Source organism: Cordyceps militaris (assembly GCF_000225605.1).
Source record: "Cordyceps militaris CM01 unplaced genomic scaffold CCM_S00003, whole genome shotgun sequence".
NCBI lineage: Eukaryota > Fungi > Ascomycota > Sordariomycetes > Hypocreales > Cordycipitaceae > Cordyceps > Cordyceps militaris.
In genome coordinates, this window is record NW_006271971.1 from 1,737,425 (window position 1) to 1,754,734 (window position 17,310).

Consider the following 17,310-nt stretch of genomic DNA (forward strand, 5'->3'; position numbering starts at 1 on the left):
AGCTCATCTGCACGTGCTGTGTCAAAGAGGGGCGTGCATTAAAAATTTAGAACTTTTTCATGTATTGAGGCTGCTAACGTTAGAATCCTAGAATCCTCTTGACAACCCTAGTACCTACCTTAGGTAAGGACCTCCCTCAATAGGTACCAGGTAGGTTTAGTGCTCGCCGAAATGTTTGCGTAGTTGGAGCATTTGTTCATTCACTAATATTAGCTCCATCTCCAGTCACCTTTCATTTATTCTCTCACTCTGCTCGCTGTGTCGAAACATCCAGCCACTACCAACAGCTCTAGTTTTGCACAGCCCCCCATGCCCAGCACGACAACAAGCTCTTAGCGTTGGCCGCTTCGCCACTCTCATCAGCCACCTCCGTGACTTGGTGGTTCCTTAGCCTGATGCTCAGGTCTCGACAGTCATTTTATTATCGCAATCGAGGCGCGCGCCATGGCCGAAACGGAGGAGCCCCAATACACTACGCTGGCGGAGAGAATTGCTGCGCTCAACAAGAACAAGACATTTGCCGCCAACGGGCCACCTGCAAAGTCTGCCAGGCGTGCACCGCCGCCTCCTCCAAGTCGCACACAAACAGGCCTTGACGAGGACAGGCCTGCAACACCATCAGTCCCAGCCCGGCCATCCAAGAGCAATCCTCCTCCTCTACCTCGGAGAGACACCCAAACCTCACTCAACAGCCAAGATGCGACTCGCCCACCTTTACCGTCGAGAAAGTCATCTACGCAACAGCCCCCCGCTCTGCCGCAGCGTCAGGCCTCTACCCAACCAAATGGCTTGTTGAATGTTCGCCGCGATTCCGCCTCGTCTGAGGTGTCGCAAAACTCAACTAGGTCGACCAAGTCAACTGGTCACAGTACCTGGTCCACCACCAGTCAAAGCTCTGCTGCTTCGGCACCCAGGAAACTCCCGCCAGCCCAACCTCAGCAGTCACAAAATCCTGCTACAGCACCAAGTCTACCGCCAAGGTTGCCGGCCAGAGGAAACAAGCAAGATGCGATCCCAACAAGGCCCCGCATCATGGGTTTTGGATCCTCTCAGGCTCCAAAGCCAACCGCCAATGGACAAAATGCCGCGCAGGATACTAGCAGTACTCGAAAAGGTTCTGACGAACCGCCACCTGTTCCGGCTACTACTCGCCCTTCGGTAGCCCAGATAAATGAAGCAACGACTCGAACAGCTCCCCCTATACCAAAGTTGAACAATTGCTTCGCCTGCCGAGACTGGAGCGCACCCGACGCTGTGGCGGCGCAATACCCAAGACAGTCGATTCCTCGCGGAGACCCAGTACAATATTTAGCCCACAATTTGTGCTCGCCGTTCCCGTCATATAGCGACAAGGCCCGGGCCATTTTCACCTGGTGTCATCATAATATTGCGTACGACACCGGGGCTTTCTTTGCTAACAACGTTCAGCATCAAACAGGAGAATCTACCATCCTTAGTGGTCTTGCTGTCTGTTCGGGCTATGCGGAGACCTACAAAGCTATCGCCAATCAAGCCGGGCTCGAATGTGATGTCGTAGGAGGTCACGGTAAAGGATTTGGCTACACCCCGCTCAAGGATGGTGAGCCCGTTCCTCGGGCTAACCCCAGCGGCCATGCGTGGAATGCCGTTAGGATTGACGGAGGGGGGTGGAAACTTATCGATGCCTGTTGGGGTGCTGGCAATGTAGATGGTGCAACGCAAAGCTTCAACAAGGTTTTTGAACCTCTCCATTTCAATCAGACCAACGAGCAGTTTGGTGCCCGACACTTTCCCGAAAAGCCGAAATTCCAGTACCGCGAAGACAGTCGTACCGTTAGCTGGGAAGAGTACTATAAAGGCCGCGCAGATGGCGAACCGGTCACTATATTCTCGAATGTTAGCCAGGAAGGCATCAGCCAAACTAGTATGGAGCCAGCAAACAAGCATATCCAAGTCTACAGCGGCCAGGTCGTTCGATTTCAATTTTCCAAAATTTGCCCGCATTGGAAGTCGGAAACAAACGGCCAAGGCAAACCACCGCTGTTTGTTCTCAACATGCATGGCCTCGACGGCCGCAAGGACGACATGGTGCCTATCGAGACCGACGGATATTGGCACTGGCTTGACGTCAATGCTCGAGATCTCGGAGCACCTGGTCAAAAGGTTGAAGTGGTGCAAATCACTTCTGTTGATCACAAGGATGCTCGCGGCCTAACTGCACGCGACTTTTTGGCCGCCAAGGGCAAGAAAGCTATGGCGTTTTCATTCTTGACGCAGTGGGTACTTCAGTAATTGCCTACAGTATTTTGTTGGCTTCGCTATTGATTTGTCTGGCAATCAAGTTTTTGCGCCGCATCTTCCTGTGATTTTTGGGGTATTGAATTTTTCACGTCTATCGGGCCACGACACCGTACCTTGTGTACCTTTGGAAGCGTTTATGAATACGCATCGGCATACCTTTCATTGTTGGTCTAGTCTACTCAGCTTCGTCACTTACCACGTAGCCTGCAGATCTTATGCCGCTTTCACGATGGAGACACAGCATGAATGTAAGGGCAAATACTTATATTCTATTATATGCAATATAAACAAGATATGCTACATTGATGTAGTAGCAGGTATCATTCAAGTACAGTGTTGGTTCTCTTCATTAATTTGGAGATTTACTAGGCTTTAACTGGCCAACGCTCCCTCATCCACTTGCCGTAGCGGAAGATGAGGAACGGGACGGGCACGAAAGCAAGCGAAATGAAGCCCAGAAGCGATGTACCCCATCCGAGGCCGAGGCTGGCGTACATGGCCGGCGCAGCCAAGGGCAAGAAGGCACCAATAGTGCAGCGGATGACAGCGAAGCCGGCCAAGGCACTGGCGGCGTACTCGGGGAAGGCGTCGATGATGTATGCGTTGGCCGGGGTCCAGACGCCAATGATGCCTGCGGAAAATGGAATGATGCCAATGACGGGCACGATCCAGTGGGCATGCTTATCCGCCGCCCAGCCGTACCAAAAGAAGCTGATGGGAATGAGCATGGCAAAGTAGGTGCAGTAGGGGATTCGCATCTCGGGCTCGTAGATGCCATTGTTGGCTCTGGTCATGCGCACAACGGTGCGGTCCGAGACCATGGCGAAGATGGTGATGGAGATGATGTAGCCAACCATGAGAGAAAAGTACGGCAGACCCGAGACGCCGAGAGACCAGCCGTAGTTGCCGCCAAAGACGGTGGGCATAGTGTTGAAGAGGAGGTAGAGGCAGCCGTAGTTGAAGGCAATGTAGACGGAGATGCTGAAGAGGATGGCGGAGCGGAAGAGCATCTTGATGGGGCGGGTGAGGCCGAGGAGCAGGATCTGGCGCTTGGTCATGATGGGCTGATCCGGGTCGACGTAGCAGCTGCGAAGCTCTGGGCGGGCGAGCTCTTTGCGCAACCTTTCCGTCTTGATGCGTATTAGCACGCGGGCATTGGTTTCCTTGTTGCCAAACAGCATGCAGGCGACGACGAGCATGCCGGGGATGAAGGAGATCCAGTTGGTCCAGCGCCAGCCAATCGTCTCGGCGACGAAGCCGCCGACGACGGGCGCGAGCGAGGGGCCGAGGATGGGCCCCATCATCCAGACGGTGGTGGCCTTGCCGCGCTGGCTGATGGGGAAGAGGTCCGAGATGATGGCGCCGCCAACGGTCTGGCAGGCGGAGCCCCCAACGCCGCACATGAAGCGGAAGAAGATGAGGGCGTCAATGGAGGGGGCGAGCGCGCAGCCAATGAGCCACAGGCAAAATACGAGGTTGGAGGCCAGCATGACGACGTTGCGGCCGTACAGCTCCGACAGCGGCGACAGCACCAGCGGGCCGACGGCGTAGCCGAGCAGGAAGATGCTCACGGGCATGGCGGCGAGGGTCGCGCTGCTGACGTGGAACTCGGCGCGGAGCTGGCCGAGCGCGGGCGCGAGAATGGACGAGGACCACGGTGTCATGAAGGTGATGGCGGATAGCAGCGCAATCATGAGCCACTTGCGGAACGGCGTAAAGTTGAGGGGCATGGCGGGGTCGTCCTGGCTGTCCCAGCCGACGACGCCGCGGTCAATGTCCATGAGAGGCAGCACCGGCGGCGGCAGCGACTCCTTGTTGGTCTTGCGCCGCGACAGCCTACTCAGGACGCTCCGCCGGCTGACGTTGGTGGCGGTCTTTTCCACGTCATGGCCAAGCGTGGTTCCGTACTACACGGGGGGTGGACGGGTTAGCCATGGTAGCAATCGCGGTGGACGAGAAACAGGGCGATCCAACATACCCTTGCCGCTTCGAGGTCGTTGTCGTCGTCGTATCCATGTATCAGTGAGGGGTGAGCGTCGACGACTGTAGATGTTTCTGTTTCGTCGCCTGAGTGGGAGTGGTTTTGATCCGGTGCGAGGACCGTCGGCTCATTTTCCACCTTGTTGGCCATGTTGGGCGGAAAGCAGCCTCGTGGGAAGATTTTACAAGTCGTTGCGTATAGCTTGTAAGCTGGTGGGGGCCGGGGAAGTTGCTTCAACTCGCTTGCCCGCCTCGAAGATGGAGTACTTCAAAGCCCTGCTGTAGAGAAGAACCCCCACATCACATATATGCTAGAGGGAAGAACAGAAGTAGAAAAATATCCAGGGGGCATGGGGATGTAGTTAACTGTGACATGAATGGGGACAGTGGGAGCTACCCATTGCATGCCCTTCGGCGTGGCCATGTCCGTTGGTGTCCCTATCACCTATATCCGGCCGCTGTGGAGCATCTTCGCTGTTTCGGTCTTTCGCAAACTTGCTGGCCAGTTAGATCAGATGAAGGGCGCCATCTTGGACCTGGGCTTGGCCACCCGCCCCAGGTTTCGGAACACGGTTCTGGCCTAGTTACGCCCTTTGCTCCAAATTCAGGTCCGGGTGGCTTACGCCCATTGACAAGAGGGCAAAGTTTCCATCCTGTCCGTAATCATTTTGGTAGTTGCGGGGATACGGACATGGGCCATGGGCGCAGGCGTGCGCTCAATATGAACAGCTAGGTATGTACCAATGCTCAAGGCCGCTGCCCGAAACGGCAAACCAATCGGCCGGGGGCTTTCGGCCGAGGCAAACCACAGGCAATTGCCGATGCCGCTATTTCTCCATTCTCTTGACCAGATCCATAGGTAGATAGGGTAGATAGGTAGGTACTCTCCACTCCGCCAGTCTCTTCCTTTTACCACATCTTTCGTATTCTCCGCTCCATAGCGGCACCGTTGCACCCGTTGTGGTTGAAGGAAAGAAATGAGACAACGGGATGTGATAGTCTTAGTTTGTCGTTTGCAAGACGTCTCGTCTCAACTGCGCGTGCGTTCCGAGTCGATCAAGCCTCGCCGTAGACAAAAAGGCCGTGCAAGTGTTGCCTTTTCTCGTCGGGACCCGCCAAGGCGTCGGCTGATCCAAGACAGTGGGAGATGACAATCATCGTGGAGAAATTTGGTTTGAGAAACTCTGTTTTGATTCCGCGGCGTCCCAAGTGGGCAACGGCTGTTCCCTTCTAGAGACAGAACAATCACAGTGAATAAGTGAATCCGCCAAGACATTTTCCCAGCTGCCAAGATGGAATCAGCGATAATTGCGGATGGATGGCACATCTCAGTGAAAGGCTTGCAAAATAATTGAAACAATTCTCAGGGCAAGTGACTAGTACACGAGACATTGAGAAAGTGAGTACGTCATACTGCAGCTGTCACCTCCAAAATGGCCAGGTCACACCGGGACAACCAACGGTGCCAGAAACAAATTGATTGGTGCAAGTCACTGCGCGAAAGAAAGAAAAAAAATAAAAAGTAAAAAAGTAAGAAATTCGTCATTTGAAGGTATGCATGCAAAAAATGAGCTAGCCGCTTCGTCTCAATCAGGTACTAAGGTTAGTAGAAAGCTGCTACGCACGACCTTGGTGGTTGGTGAGCTCAAGGTTCCTTCAGTAATATTTGATATTGTGAAATGGAAATCAGAGGTTTTTTCCACTTTGAAAAGCTACCATGCAACATACGGCTTTCGTTATCATGGCTCGATGGCTCGAGGCCGCCACGTACACAAGCTGCAAGAACGTCGTCCATCATGAGAGGAAATCAATCACATGGCTTCCACGTCATGGAGGAAACATCCCAATTCACCTTGCATAACGGCATTCGCTGCTTTTATCTATGGGAGACGATTCACTGTCAGTGTACGTAAGCCGACTGGCTACTATTCCAAAACGTACAAACCGTCACCAGGCTTGCTTGACACATCTCAGTGACCCTCTTTTTTTTCCATTCTCCCTTGAAGCCACGACATCCAATTCCAGCCATTTCACCAGCCTGTCACCTCCTTCCACCGTCGCCGGCGCCGGAAAACAATCTGCGGCACACCTCTTTTACTCATCAAGTCCTTTACTCTCATTTATCTTCAGGAGCTTCCATTCATCATTCATAGCCACTTCTTTCCCCTCCGCTCAAGTTCGCGCCGCCGCGCAGCCGCCGTTTGTCGATGCGCCGCTACCAAACCTAAACGAACGACGAAGATAACGCGCCGAGCCAATCGAGATTATCCCTACAAATTATTCTTTACACGTTTCCCTTCTTCCCAGCAAGTCTCAGAGGAGCAAAAACATCGCACAGCAGCAGCAGAAGTCGCAGCCATGGTCGTGCATGGCTCGTCGGGGACGACGTCGCTCTCACGCGGCGAGACCCTGACGCTCCTGACGGTCGCGGGCGCCTCGCTCGCCGTGCTGGCCAACACGTTCCACGGGGACGGCGAGCCGCTCGTCGCGTCGCTCGCACTCTCCTTGGCCGCCTTTGCACTCTGCTACGCCATGATTCGCTGGCTGGGGCCGACGTTTGTCGCGGCCGGCTTCCGCGGCCGCGACCTCCTCAAGCCTCGCCGGCCTGAGCTGCCCGAGTGCATGGGCGCCGTCTGCGCCGCCGTCTATCTCCTGACCGTCATCATCTTCATCCCCTTTCCCTTTTACAAGGACATTGTCGCCGCCACGAGCGGCGGCGGCAACCGCGACGTCGTCCTCAAGGCCGAGCATGTCAACGAGGGCCGCTTCCTCCACCGCTTCCCGCACAGCAAGGTAAGTGTTTTCTTTATGCCCAGAGGAGAGAAAAAGACAATGGGAAACGAGTAGTTCGCGAAACGACGCCCAGACTGACAAACACCGTTTTGCGCGATTCTAGCTTGCTTCGTATCTCGGCGCCATCATCTCTCTGCAGACTATCGCCCTGCTCGGCATCGGCGACGACCTCTTCGACATTCGCTGGCGTCACAAGTGGTGGATCCCCGGCCTGGCGTCCATTCCCATCCTCGTCGTCTACTTTGTCGATTTTGACGTGACGAGCATCGTCATCCCTGTGCAGCTGCAACCCTTCCTCGGTGAGCTCTTCGACGTCGGCCCGCTGTACTACGTCTACATGGCCTGCATCGCCATGTTTTGCCCCCAGAGCATCAACATGCTCGCGGGCATCAACGGCATCGAAGTCTCTCAGTGCGTCGTCGTCGCCCTCCTCCTCGCCTTCAACGACGTTCTCTACCTCGCCACCCCCTACCCGCATCCGGCCACCGACTCTCACCTTTTCTCGCTCTACTTCCTGCTGCCCTGGATCGGCGTCTCCGCCGCCCTCCTCTGCCACAACTGGTACCCCGCCCGCGTTTTCGTCGGCGACACCTACTGCTACTTCTCTGGCATGGTCTTTGCCGTCGTCGGCATCCTCGGTCACTTCTCCAAGACACTCGGCCTTCTGCTCGTACCGCAATTCTTCAACTTTGCCTACTCGACGCCCCAGATCTTCGGTCTCATCCCCTGCCCACGCCACCGCATGCCCCGCTTCAACGCCCGCACAGGGCTGCTCGAGCCCTCTATTACCCCCTGGTCCGCCGACCGCCAACCGCACCCGATCATTGCCTTGGGGCTCCGCCTGCTCGCTCAATTTCGCCTCCTCAAGATCGTCATCGACGATGAGGGCCGCTTCGTCGAGACGAGCAACTTTACCCTACTGAATCTGTGGCTCGTCTGGCGCGGGCCGCTGCGCGAAGACCGTCTCGCCACCGAGATCACATTTCTGCAGCTCGGGCTTGGCCTCTTTGGTCTTTTCGCCCGACACAGACTCGCTCTGCTAGTCTTTAAGGAAGATAATTGGAGTACGGTACAGCATTAGAAACAGCTGAAATGAAGCAAATCAACACGATAACATGTAGAGGTGTTAGATAGTGCATGCAGAAGCAAGACTTGCTGAGCATTCTATGCAGTTCATAGAGTCACATAATGATACCCGCAAAATGATCATGATTTTGAATATTCTTGAATTCATTTCAAAAAAAAAAGACAGCTGCCTTCACATAGCCATTGCTTGCCGCCGCATCTGCCAACACATGGAGAGGTATCATCAAGCCCAGTCCGAAACAAGTGTGCCTATAAATACAACCAAAATAGAAAAAAAAAAAACGACCGGCCCAGAGTAGGCATTCAATCCACGGCGATGCCGGGCCTCCCATCTCCTATAAAACACACACCCCTCCGTTTTGAAAAATCCAGATAAAAAAGACAAGAAAGAAGCATAACAATCGAATGATTGGCCCGGACCCTTGAGCTCGTCATTGGTCCTTCGCCGCACATTCAATACTCTGTCTGTATAGAGAAGAGCCTCTCCAGTCAAGCGCCAAAAACAAAAGCATCCTTCCATTTTGCCTCCTAAACGCCTCAAGCAGTGGTATAATCCGCAAAGGGTTGTAACCAGCAATCGCATCTTCATCATGCAGCAGCAAAGTTGCTTTCCACATCATATATACACCAACCACAAATTCATACACTTTCTAGACGACACCGTTCGAGCTCGCGTTTGGTAAGGATTGGCCTTCATCCATTGTCTCGATGCCTTGGGGCTCTGTAGTCATTTCAACTTTGATATCCTCTGGGCTCGAAAGAGCCGACCTGAGAGATCCAGGCCCGCTGGAGTCCTTGGTGCTACCCTTCTTCATCCGGCTCTTAGTGTAATCGCTTAAACTAAGCTTCTTCTTAACAGGACTTTGCTTAGCGATGGCACTGTTGAATGCTAATTGCTGGAAGGGGCTGGGCATGCCATTGATTGCGAAAGACGACAGTGCCGCCGAGTTAGGTGCTGACAAGGGAGTCGTACCCATAGGTGCCGACAGTCCGCTACTATCAAACGTCGGAACTGGCGGCATCTGCACGCGCAAGTCGGGCGTCTTGATCTTGCTAGCCGTGTCAGCCGTAGCAGCCGTGCCGTTCACACCCTCTGGCGGTAGGGCGGGGGCGTCCAGCATGGTTCTATCTGACTGGGGAGGTTCTTCTTGTGTGTCAGCTTTGAAATCGGACTCTGCGGAGTCATTGATGGGAGGGTCGATTTCCATTGCATTTTTCGGGGAGCTATCAGTGATTTTCGGCTTTTGCTCCGCGGTGTCCTCAGCCTTGATGCGATACCGATTGTTAAGTAGTCGACGGGATAGCGAGATGATCTTCTTCTTTGGCGCTGGCAATCGAGTGGGCTCGCTGAACCACTCGCCTTCAACCGGATCCGTTTGAACTCCTACGTCACAGTATGACGGTCGAGAACCGGAAGACGATTGGCGAGGCCGTTGTACCAATGTGGGACTCTTGAATGAGTCCGAGGCGAGGTTGGGGGATAAAGAGCTGGCAGGCGATCCAGTCTTGCTCCTCGAGGTTCCTGCGTCGACATAGCCGCCGGATACCGAGGAGGCGGAGCGAGGCTTCGACTTTGAGGAGGATGTGCCATCAGATATACGCTTCTTTTTTCGTGGTGGAGGTTGCTGTTCCATACGGCGAAATGAGTCCTCTACCATGGCAACTTTGCGCTTGTCGCGATCCGTAGGCTCCGTGAGTATTCCAAGCTGATCAAAGGACCCTTGTCGCACTGGTGTTGGGTCCCGGCTGGCAGGCTTGCTGGTCAAGGAAAGTGTTTCGAATCTCGCGTGGTTATCAGCCATTTCGTCGCCATGGCCCTCACTGGCAGCGCGACTGTTGGTGGCGTGGCCAGTGCTGGTTGGGGATACGGTATGATTGCGAGACTTTCGAGACTTTTTCTTGTTTGGACGGCCATGGCCGCGGACATGGAAGTAGTGTCTATGAAAGCGGGCGAATGCGCAGTTGTTTTCGAGATCGCAGGCGCAGCCGCCGTATTCCGAGAGAATGCGGTCGATCCAATTGGAGATGGCGATGTATTCCGACTCTTCTAATTCTGTTTCATTTTGTGTCGCGCTCTCATCGTCGCTCAATCCCAGGAGGTGGAGCCATCTTGCACAGACGCTCTTTTCCAGCCGAAAGTCCCATGGCAATGTGATTTGTTCATTGGCAGCAATGTAGCGGTCGCTAACGAGCCAAAAGTGATATTCTGAACCCCCAGACAAGTATGTATCGAGTTGAGCGTTGGGCTTGCAGCTGCGGCGCACATAACGCGCAAGAGAGCCTTCTTTTCTCGTGTCAATGTAGAGCGGCAGGACCGGGTGGAAGAAGACGAAAGGGAGTGGCGATGATAAATCAGCCCAGAGGTTCTCCAGGTTGGCACAATAGTCTTTTTGGAAGCCAATCTCGCCGTTAAGTTCTATCAGAGGCACATCCTTTTCTATGGGCGCAGTGGACTTGACGGAACGCCATCGCAGCGTTGTGCCTTGCTCCAAGGAGCGAGTGGCGTCTTTGACTTCGAGCTTTGGTCTCTTGTCATTGGAATTGGCCGGCTCATCTTGAAAGACATCGGCATGGGTACGGCCAACCTCTTGCTTCATGACGTCGGGCTCTCGCAACCAGCGCGACAGAGCAGTGGGGATGGCCAGACTGGCAAAGGCATTATTATGAGTATCGGGTACGTCGTGTTCATTGTAGAGAGAATAGAATCCGGCGGAGTAGTGATGGATTTGGAAGTCGTCCGGGAGGTCGGGAGGAGTTGTGGCAGGACTGGGAGGGTGTGCGGGATTAGAGGGAGGGTTGGCAAAGGAGGGGCTGCGCTTTGACGGCTGTGAGCTGACAGATTGTGATGTCTTGTGAGAAGGTTTTGATTTTTTGGCTTGGTTGTCGACGGCCGGGTTTGGTTGTTTGCTGTCCTCGAGTGTGCCGTTTGGTGCGTTCAAGGACAACTCAGAGGGTTTTGGTCGCCTCTTGCCGTTCTTGGTCGAGGGTGGTCTCTTGGCCTTCTTTTCGGGCGAATCCTCTTCTTGCACGGTGACATGTTTTAATCTTAGGGTTCGTTCGATGGCTTTTTGGCGATTAAGTGGGCGAGGCTTGCACTCTGCACACGAGTGGGCAAAGTCCTCGCGGATAGCCTCGTCCCTGTTGTCGGGGTAAAAGCAGTCAATGTGCTGCCATGTGTCGCAAGTATCGCAGTAGATGGTGTTTCCGTCATCGTCAGAAAAGTTGCAGATACACTTGATGGTGTACGGTTCTTCCTCGCCAATCGCAGCGCTGGGATCTGCGTCCTCCTTGGCAAGGGGGACAATAGCGGGAGAGGTGAGGGAGGTCTGACTAGGAGCCGCGACTTGCGTTGGCAGCGGCACAGGGTTTTCGGTCATAATCTGGGAGTCGTTCGAAGAAAGGATAGGTCGGGGAGATTGTGTGAGGGACGTTATTCGTCAATCGAATTACGCTCGCGGTCTTGACAGCATGGCGACGCCTGGGTAGACGCGTGCCAAAGGGTCGGTCGCTTCGAGATTCGGCCGCAGGTTCGGGGGGATTGTGGAAATTGCCAGTCAAGTCGGGGTTGGGTTGACCAGTTTGTCGACGCAGCTCGTGGTGGCGAGAGAGAAGGGGGCGACCCGATTCGTATCGTTGGCAGCAGCCAGAAGAGCAGAAGGATCGCGCCGCGCTCTTGGGAAAAAATAAAGCGATCGACCAGTTCAGAAGGTCAAAGCGAGCGCCAAAAGAGAATCATGCAACGCGTCCAGCGAGTTTGTGGCGGTAGGCGACAGCCGAACAACAAGGCAAAACTCGGCAACGAAGCGCTACGAGCGCGGGAGCGAGGAAAGAGAATTCGAGACGAGGGAGGCGGTTGTCGCAAGAGTATAAGAACAAAGGGAAAACGGATACACAGGGTCGTTGTAGAGAAATCTGAGAGAGAGGAAGACGAATGCGATTGTGCGAGGTAATAATAACGAGGGAGAGAGGAGGGTGTCGAGAAAAAGTCGTGATGAGGACGAGGGTAGGAAATGGGAACGGGGAGGACGGCCGGGGAGGAGCGACAGGAAAGCGCAGAACAAGCCGACCTGGTCGCTTTTGCTACTACAAACTAACCACTTTGCCAATCCCACCAGCCAAAAGAGCGGCGCCCAATGAATGGCGCGCCGGGGTGGGTACCTGGGTACCTCACACCACTAGACACTAGGAGGACAGTGGGTTTGTTTTTGCTAAGGTATTTTGCCGTTGGACGGTAAAAAAAAAATGTATTGGGAAACAGGCGGCGACGAGGCAACACGGCAAGAGACTCCATCCAGCTGCCAGCTGGTGGTAGCAGCCGTTGCGGCGGCGGTGGCGGTGGTAGTGGTGGTGCACTGCTGGGTCGCCGCGCGCAGGACCATAACTGGCCCAGGATCCGACGGTTTTGGCCCATTTCTTGCTCTTTTTTTGCACTGTTCAGCACTGATGATGGCGTGGGCGGGCGGGTTGCGCAGTGCCGCCCTCACGCCCGTGTGCAGCATTGCGAGTACGGTGCTGTGCTTGTTCCAGCAGGCAAGGACCCCCTCCTGAGCGGGTCAGCACCGTGCAAGGCAGTCTCTGGTTTGCTGGAACGCCAAAACCAAAGACCGCGCTAGACCTAACATCGAATGGGCGGTGGGAATCCGTGGCAGGTCTCCGTATCATGTGCTATCTCACCTCGATTTTTGTCTACCTATGTACTGACAGTACATACCTACTCTACTGGAAGTTAACTAGTCCGGCCGCGTGCGTGTGCCTGGGTGTGGCGGAGGCGGAGGCGTGTGTGTGTTATGGCCTCAGGCTACAACTTTCAAACTGTCGTCCCGCTCCCTGCACGCCGCTGCACCCTGCACGTCTCGGCGCGTTGATGCACTCTGTCCCCTCCCTTCCTTGTCTCCCTCTTTTCTCCCCTCTTGCCCTCCAAGCCCTCCAAGTCCTCCAAGCCCTCTTGCCCTCCTACCCTAACAACTATTTGCCGACTTGAACCCGAATTGAGGCAGACTCTGACGCAGCTTCAGCTCGCCGCTGGGCCCAACAACACCCTGTTCTGGAGACCCGATGTTGTCTTCTTCCAGCAGACTTGCCTTGTCATGAACAACTTTCCAGGCGCGCCACACCTAGCGAATGCAGAGACACCGCTGGCCCGGATCAGGAAGCCAGTGAAATTGCGCTGCGCTCCCCACCAGCGCCTCCAGCCTAACTAGCCCAGCCCAGACCCTCGTCATGTTTGATGTGCGCTGGCGAAGAGCAAGTTGCGTCGAGTCGAGTCGCATCCTCCCTCTCCGTTACCTTATTAGTCGACAACACTTTTTCACTTCGTCATCTGTCAAATCCGTCCTCTTTCGAATCGTACGGACTTATGGTCGATGCTATTTCGCCACCTGCATCACAACTCACTCGGTCAATCGGCACGCCTCCACTACACACGCGCGCTGCAAAGAAGAATCGCCAGTCCCCAGTCCGCCCACCGGATTGTTTTCATTTATTCTTCAGCTTGTTTGTTTTCATGTTGCGACAGCGTTGCCTCGACCGCTCCGCGCGCTAGCCTTGCATGGGCCTGGCACACGGGGGTGTCGGTGGCAGCAAGCGGGGTGCTAATTGATGTAATGTGCTAATCTGCTCCTGAGGTACTAATATCCATGATGACACAGCCACGCCACACTCCCACTGGCGCCCACCGTCGCCGTCGCGCTGCCCTCATCTTTCGTCTTCTTTTCTCCCCGCCGACCCTCGTCCGTCCGTCCATCGCAGCCTTGCCGCAGAACATGACAAACCACGAATTCATAAGCAGGCCTCTGATTCATCTCCCCTTCACGTAGAAAAAGGGTGAAGCACGTATCGAAGCCGACTACGAACCCCGAGAATCTGCTCCGGTCGACTTGCTACGCGACACTGGCGAGCTGTTGTTTCTGACCACCTCGAGTGTGATTCTCGACCACAACTAGTGCCACGGGTGCCAAATTTAGCATGTCCTCGCCGCATTTATTTCGTTTCCAACATCGTGTCTGTAGATGGAATCGAATAGTCATCGCCTCTGCTGTGACCGCCAACCACAAAAGGCTGTCGAAGCTTCAGACCCCAGACCGAGAGGCAGACTCTGTAGACTAGCTACAGCTTTTGGCGGGAGGAGGTGGGCAGCGGGGATGGCCTCGCCTTTTCGCCAGCACTCCTTCCGTTTTGTTTGCAAGATACATACGCGCCGTTCTCGCCAATATTGTACTGATACTCCAAGTCAGCAGCGAAGCGCAGTCCCCGTTTCGCTACACTAATACATATCAGCTTCGGCTTACGCCCAGCAAGCTCCTCGTTCCATATCTTGCTCTTGCCTTTGTTGCACCTCATTGGAATCATCCAAAATCATACTCTTCGTGACCCTCCGTTCATCGTCTTGGCACTCTCAGTTTAAAAATGCGTTCCACTAGACAGTATTGGTTTCGCACATTTTCCCCTAGCTGTCATGTTCAGGGCGTGACGCAACATTTATCCAACAAACTGATCCTCGAAATGTCTGGCTCCAGCATACCTCAGCTCACTAAAGCTGTACCTCGCGTACTCCTCTCGCCACCTGTTCGTCCATCGCCTTCGCTCGTCCTTCTTCATGTCGCAGCATATAGCCCCGAAGCACAATGAAAGAGAATGACATCAAAAATTCCGCCCCCAATGGCCCCGAAGGACAATTGAGCATGAGTCGACGCCGCGCTGTGCAATGCAGGCCTCTCAGGCTAGTGCCCCGTTTTCATGATCTCGAGGCACTGGAACAAGGTAAGTATGAAGAGGAAAGGAAAAAAAAAAGCAAAGGATTGGCGAAGCGGGACAATATATACCTAAGGTGCAGTGGGGCCCGTGCGCCTTCTTGCTGCCTGGGGCTACCATCTGCGATTCCAGGGAGGCAGCACCTGGTCAGTGCTTCAGCCACGACTCATTGTGACATACATATCTGCTGGCTATCGCCGCCTTGTGTCTTCCTTTATTCAATATTTACTTCGTACATCGTTTTCCGGAAGGGGAAAATTGCACCGTGTGAAGCAACCGCCAAGTGCCACGGTCAGTCTGTCACTGACCTCCTCATGTCGCATTGCACCATTGCGAGAGGCCAGTAACAGAAGTGGGCGGCCTCATATCCAATGAGAGTGGAGCCTGGGTCCCATGACGCACCGGCCCAACAACTAGCCGCTCTTTATTAGCAGTGCATGTACAGATTACTCTTCCAGTGACCAAGGCTTCTTTCAGGCTCAACAATACTTAGCTCAGTATTGTCATCGCACAGGCACCGCTTCTCGACGCAACCTCTATTATCGTCTAGTACTCGGTCTTTCTTTGCACTCTCAATCTTCCCTACATCAACAGACGTGCTTTCTCTCCGCCGACCGCTCGCCATGAAGTTCTCCACCGCTCTCAGCCTGCTCAGCTTCTGCCTCGTGCCGGCAACGGCTCTGAGCATCTTGGACGGCGGCAACAAGATCCCCGGCGACTCGCCCCTCGAGCTCTGTGACGGCGACCACAGCGACGACCAAATCACCATCAAGAAGGTCGACCTCGATCCCAACCCTCCCAAGGCGTACGTTTTTCTCCAGCTTTCCTTGCCCTCCGCCCCCAAGGCGCTTGACACAGGGAGACCTATGGACTGCGATATATCGGAGCGCTGCTATACAAGGTGCTAACATACTACCAGTGGCCAGGAGCTTCTTATCAAGGCCAGCGGCACCGTCAAGGAAACAATCCGGAAGGGCGCCTACGTCAAGGTGACTGTTAAGTACGGTCTCATCAGGCTCATGTCGATGACAGCCGATCTCTGCGAGCAGATCGGAAACGTCAACATGACATGCCCTGTTGAAGCCGGCGACCAAACCATCGAGAAGATTGTCAAACTTCCCGCTGAGATTCCTCCTGTATGTCTGGTGCCTCCCTACTGGAATTTGTACCCGGATAGCTAACAATCGACCAGGGCAAATACAACGTCGTCGCTGATGTCTACAACGCCGATGATGAGCAGATCACTTGCCTCACTGCTGCCGTCACCTTTACGATCGGCGGATTGGGTTATTTCAACGAGTTGTAATCCGTCTGCTGCCACGTTAGATTAATGTGCCTCATGCTAGCGAATCCTAATTGCATCGGCCGACTACCCTGTGGTCTTTTTTTCCTTTTTTTGTCGCCCTCTTTCTGGTTTGCGAGCAGTCATAGTTTCCAATATACAATTAGATGGGTTTCCTTCGCAGTGTTCGGTATATATAAACAAGGACAATTATACATCACCTTGCAAGCACTTGTAATGTTAAATCATTGTATTGATGTCGTACCAAGCTAGGAAAACACACACAGCAAGCGTCCATCCCCAACATACACCTACTCGCCAAACAGACGACGCACACGTCTCAATACACTGTCCTTCTCGGGATCGTATGGATGGTCTTTGCTGGGGATCTCAAGAACCGTAGGAAAAGCTGCGGTGTAGGTATCGAGGCGATGACGTATACGGTCGGCAATCTATAATACTAGCGTGAGCAATCTACATCCTCTGAGAAAACAGTGAGCCCAGAAGCCATACATGTTGGTTGATCAAAACAATGCCAACATCCTTGCGCTCCTCAGTGAACCGGTCGAAGGCGGATTCGATGGCCTGCGTATCGGTCTTGTTGTCGACAACTAGGAAGTTCTTTTGGCCGTCACCACCGGTTGTAACATGCTGCCAAATCGTTAGCCACATGTCACTAGCCCCGAGTTACTTTTTGCGACTCACTCCGATACCAGCTAGCAGCAATCCCGTCACAGAGTCCTGTCAACCGTCCGTTAGCCATTGTCCATTCCCATTGCCTCGGCCGCGGGTGCAACGCCGGCGGCGTACCTCATCACCAATCACTGCCAGAAACTGGCGGTCCTTGAAATCTGCATGTGATGCCATATTGAAGGACTGCTGCGCTGCCGGGCCTGAACACGAGAGCTAGACGTTGTAGAAAAGTGGTGATGTCGTCGCCTCAACGGTTGCGCCCACTGGAAGCCTCAGAGCCACTGGATTAACTTGCCCCACCAGAGTTCAGCCAGCCTAGAGGTAGTTGGCTGCCGCTTTAGCAAATTCAACCCCGAAATGCACCAGTATGTTTTAAAAGCGGCACTGCACGCTAGTGGTGCCGTGCCTGACAACCAGCTAGGTAGGTAAGCAAGTAAGGTAGTTCA

General features: G+C 54.1%; 7 protein-coding genes across 7 annotated transcripts; 4 read left to right on the plus strand and 3 right to left on the minus strand.

Annotated features, from left to right (window-relative positions):
- Positions 1-444: 444 nt before the first annotated feature.
- On the plus strand, positions 445-2,271 carry CCM_04173 (Transglutaminase-like protein; the record flags this gene model as incomplete). The annotated part of the gene is made up of 2 exons (XM_006669321.1): positions 445-542; positions 1,347-2,271. The coding sequence occupies 2 exons, from the start codon at positions 445-447 to the stop codon at positions 2,269-2,271; spliced, it is 1,023 nt and encodes a 340-aa protein (XP_006669384.1).
- Positions 2,272-2,645: 374 nt separating this feature from the next.
- On the minus strand, positions 2,646-4,411 carry CCM_04174 (MFS multidrug transporter, putative; the record flags this gene model as incomplete). Its single annotated transcript, XM_006669322.1, has 2 exons — positions 2,646-4,187; positions 4,259-4,411. 2 exons carry the CDS (start codon positions 4,409-4,411, stop codon positions 2,646-2,648), a joined length of 1,695 nt encoding a protein of 564 aa, XP_006669385.1.
- A 1,645-nt stretch (positions 4,412-6,056) lies between these two features.
- On the plus strand, positions 6,057-8,134 carry CCM_04175 (UDP-N-acetyl-glucosamine-1-P transferase Alg7; the record flags this gene model as incomplete). The annotated part of the gene is made up of 3 exons (XM_006669323.1): positions 6,057-6,169; positions 6,267-7,053; positions 7,157-8,134. The coding sequence occupies 3 exons, from the start codon at positions 6,057-6,059 to the stop codon at positions 8,132-8,134; spliced, it is 1,878 nt and encodes a 625-aa protein (XP_006669386.1).
- Positions 8,135-8,789: 655 nt separating this feature from the next.
- Positions 8,790-11,516, minus strand: CCM_04176 (PHD finger and SET domain protein, putative; the record flags this gene model as incomplete). The annotated part of the gene is made up of 1 exon (XM_006669324.1): positions 8,790-11,516. The coding sequence occupies one exon, from the start codon at positions 11,514-11,516 to the stop codon at positions 8,790-8,792; it is 2,727 nt and encodes a 908-aa protein (XP_006669387.1).
- A 1,843-nt stretch (positions 11,517-13,359) lies between these two features.
- On the plus strand, positions 13,360-14,081 carry CCM_04177 (uncharacterized protein; the record flags this gene model as incomplete). Its single annotated transcript, XM_006669325.1, has 2 exons — positions 13,360-13,632; positions 13,956-14,081. 2 exons carry the CDS (start codon positions 13,360-13,362, stop codon positions 14,079-14,081), a joined length of 399 nt encoding a protein of 132 aa, XP_006669388.1.
- A 1,431-nt stretch (positions 14,082-15,512) lies between these two features.
- On the plus strand, positions 15,513-16,195 carry CCM_04178 (phosphatidylglycerol / phosphatidylinositol transfer protein; the record flags this gene model as incomplete). The annotated part of the gene is made up of 3 exons (XM_006669326.1): positions 15,513-15,694; positions 15,809-16,025; positions 16,082-16,195. The coding sequence occupies 3 exons, from the start codon at positions 15,513-15,515 to the stop codon at positions 16,193-16,195; spliced, it is 513 nt and encodes a 170-aa protein (XP_006669389.1).
- Positions 16,196-16,482: 287 nt separating this feature from the next.
- On the minus strand, positions 16,483-17,038 carry CCM_04179 (vacuolar ATP synthase subunit F; the record flags this gene model as incomplete). Its single annotated transcript, XM_006669327.1, has 4 exons — positions 16,483-16,623; positions 16,685-16,822; positions 16,877-16,912; positions 16,982-17,038. 4 exons carry the CDS (start codon positions 17,036-17,038, stop codon positions 16,483-16,485), a joined length of 372 nt encoding a protein of 123 aa, XP_006669390.1.
- Between the last annotated feature and the right edge of the window lie 272 nt (positions 17,039-17,310).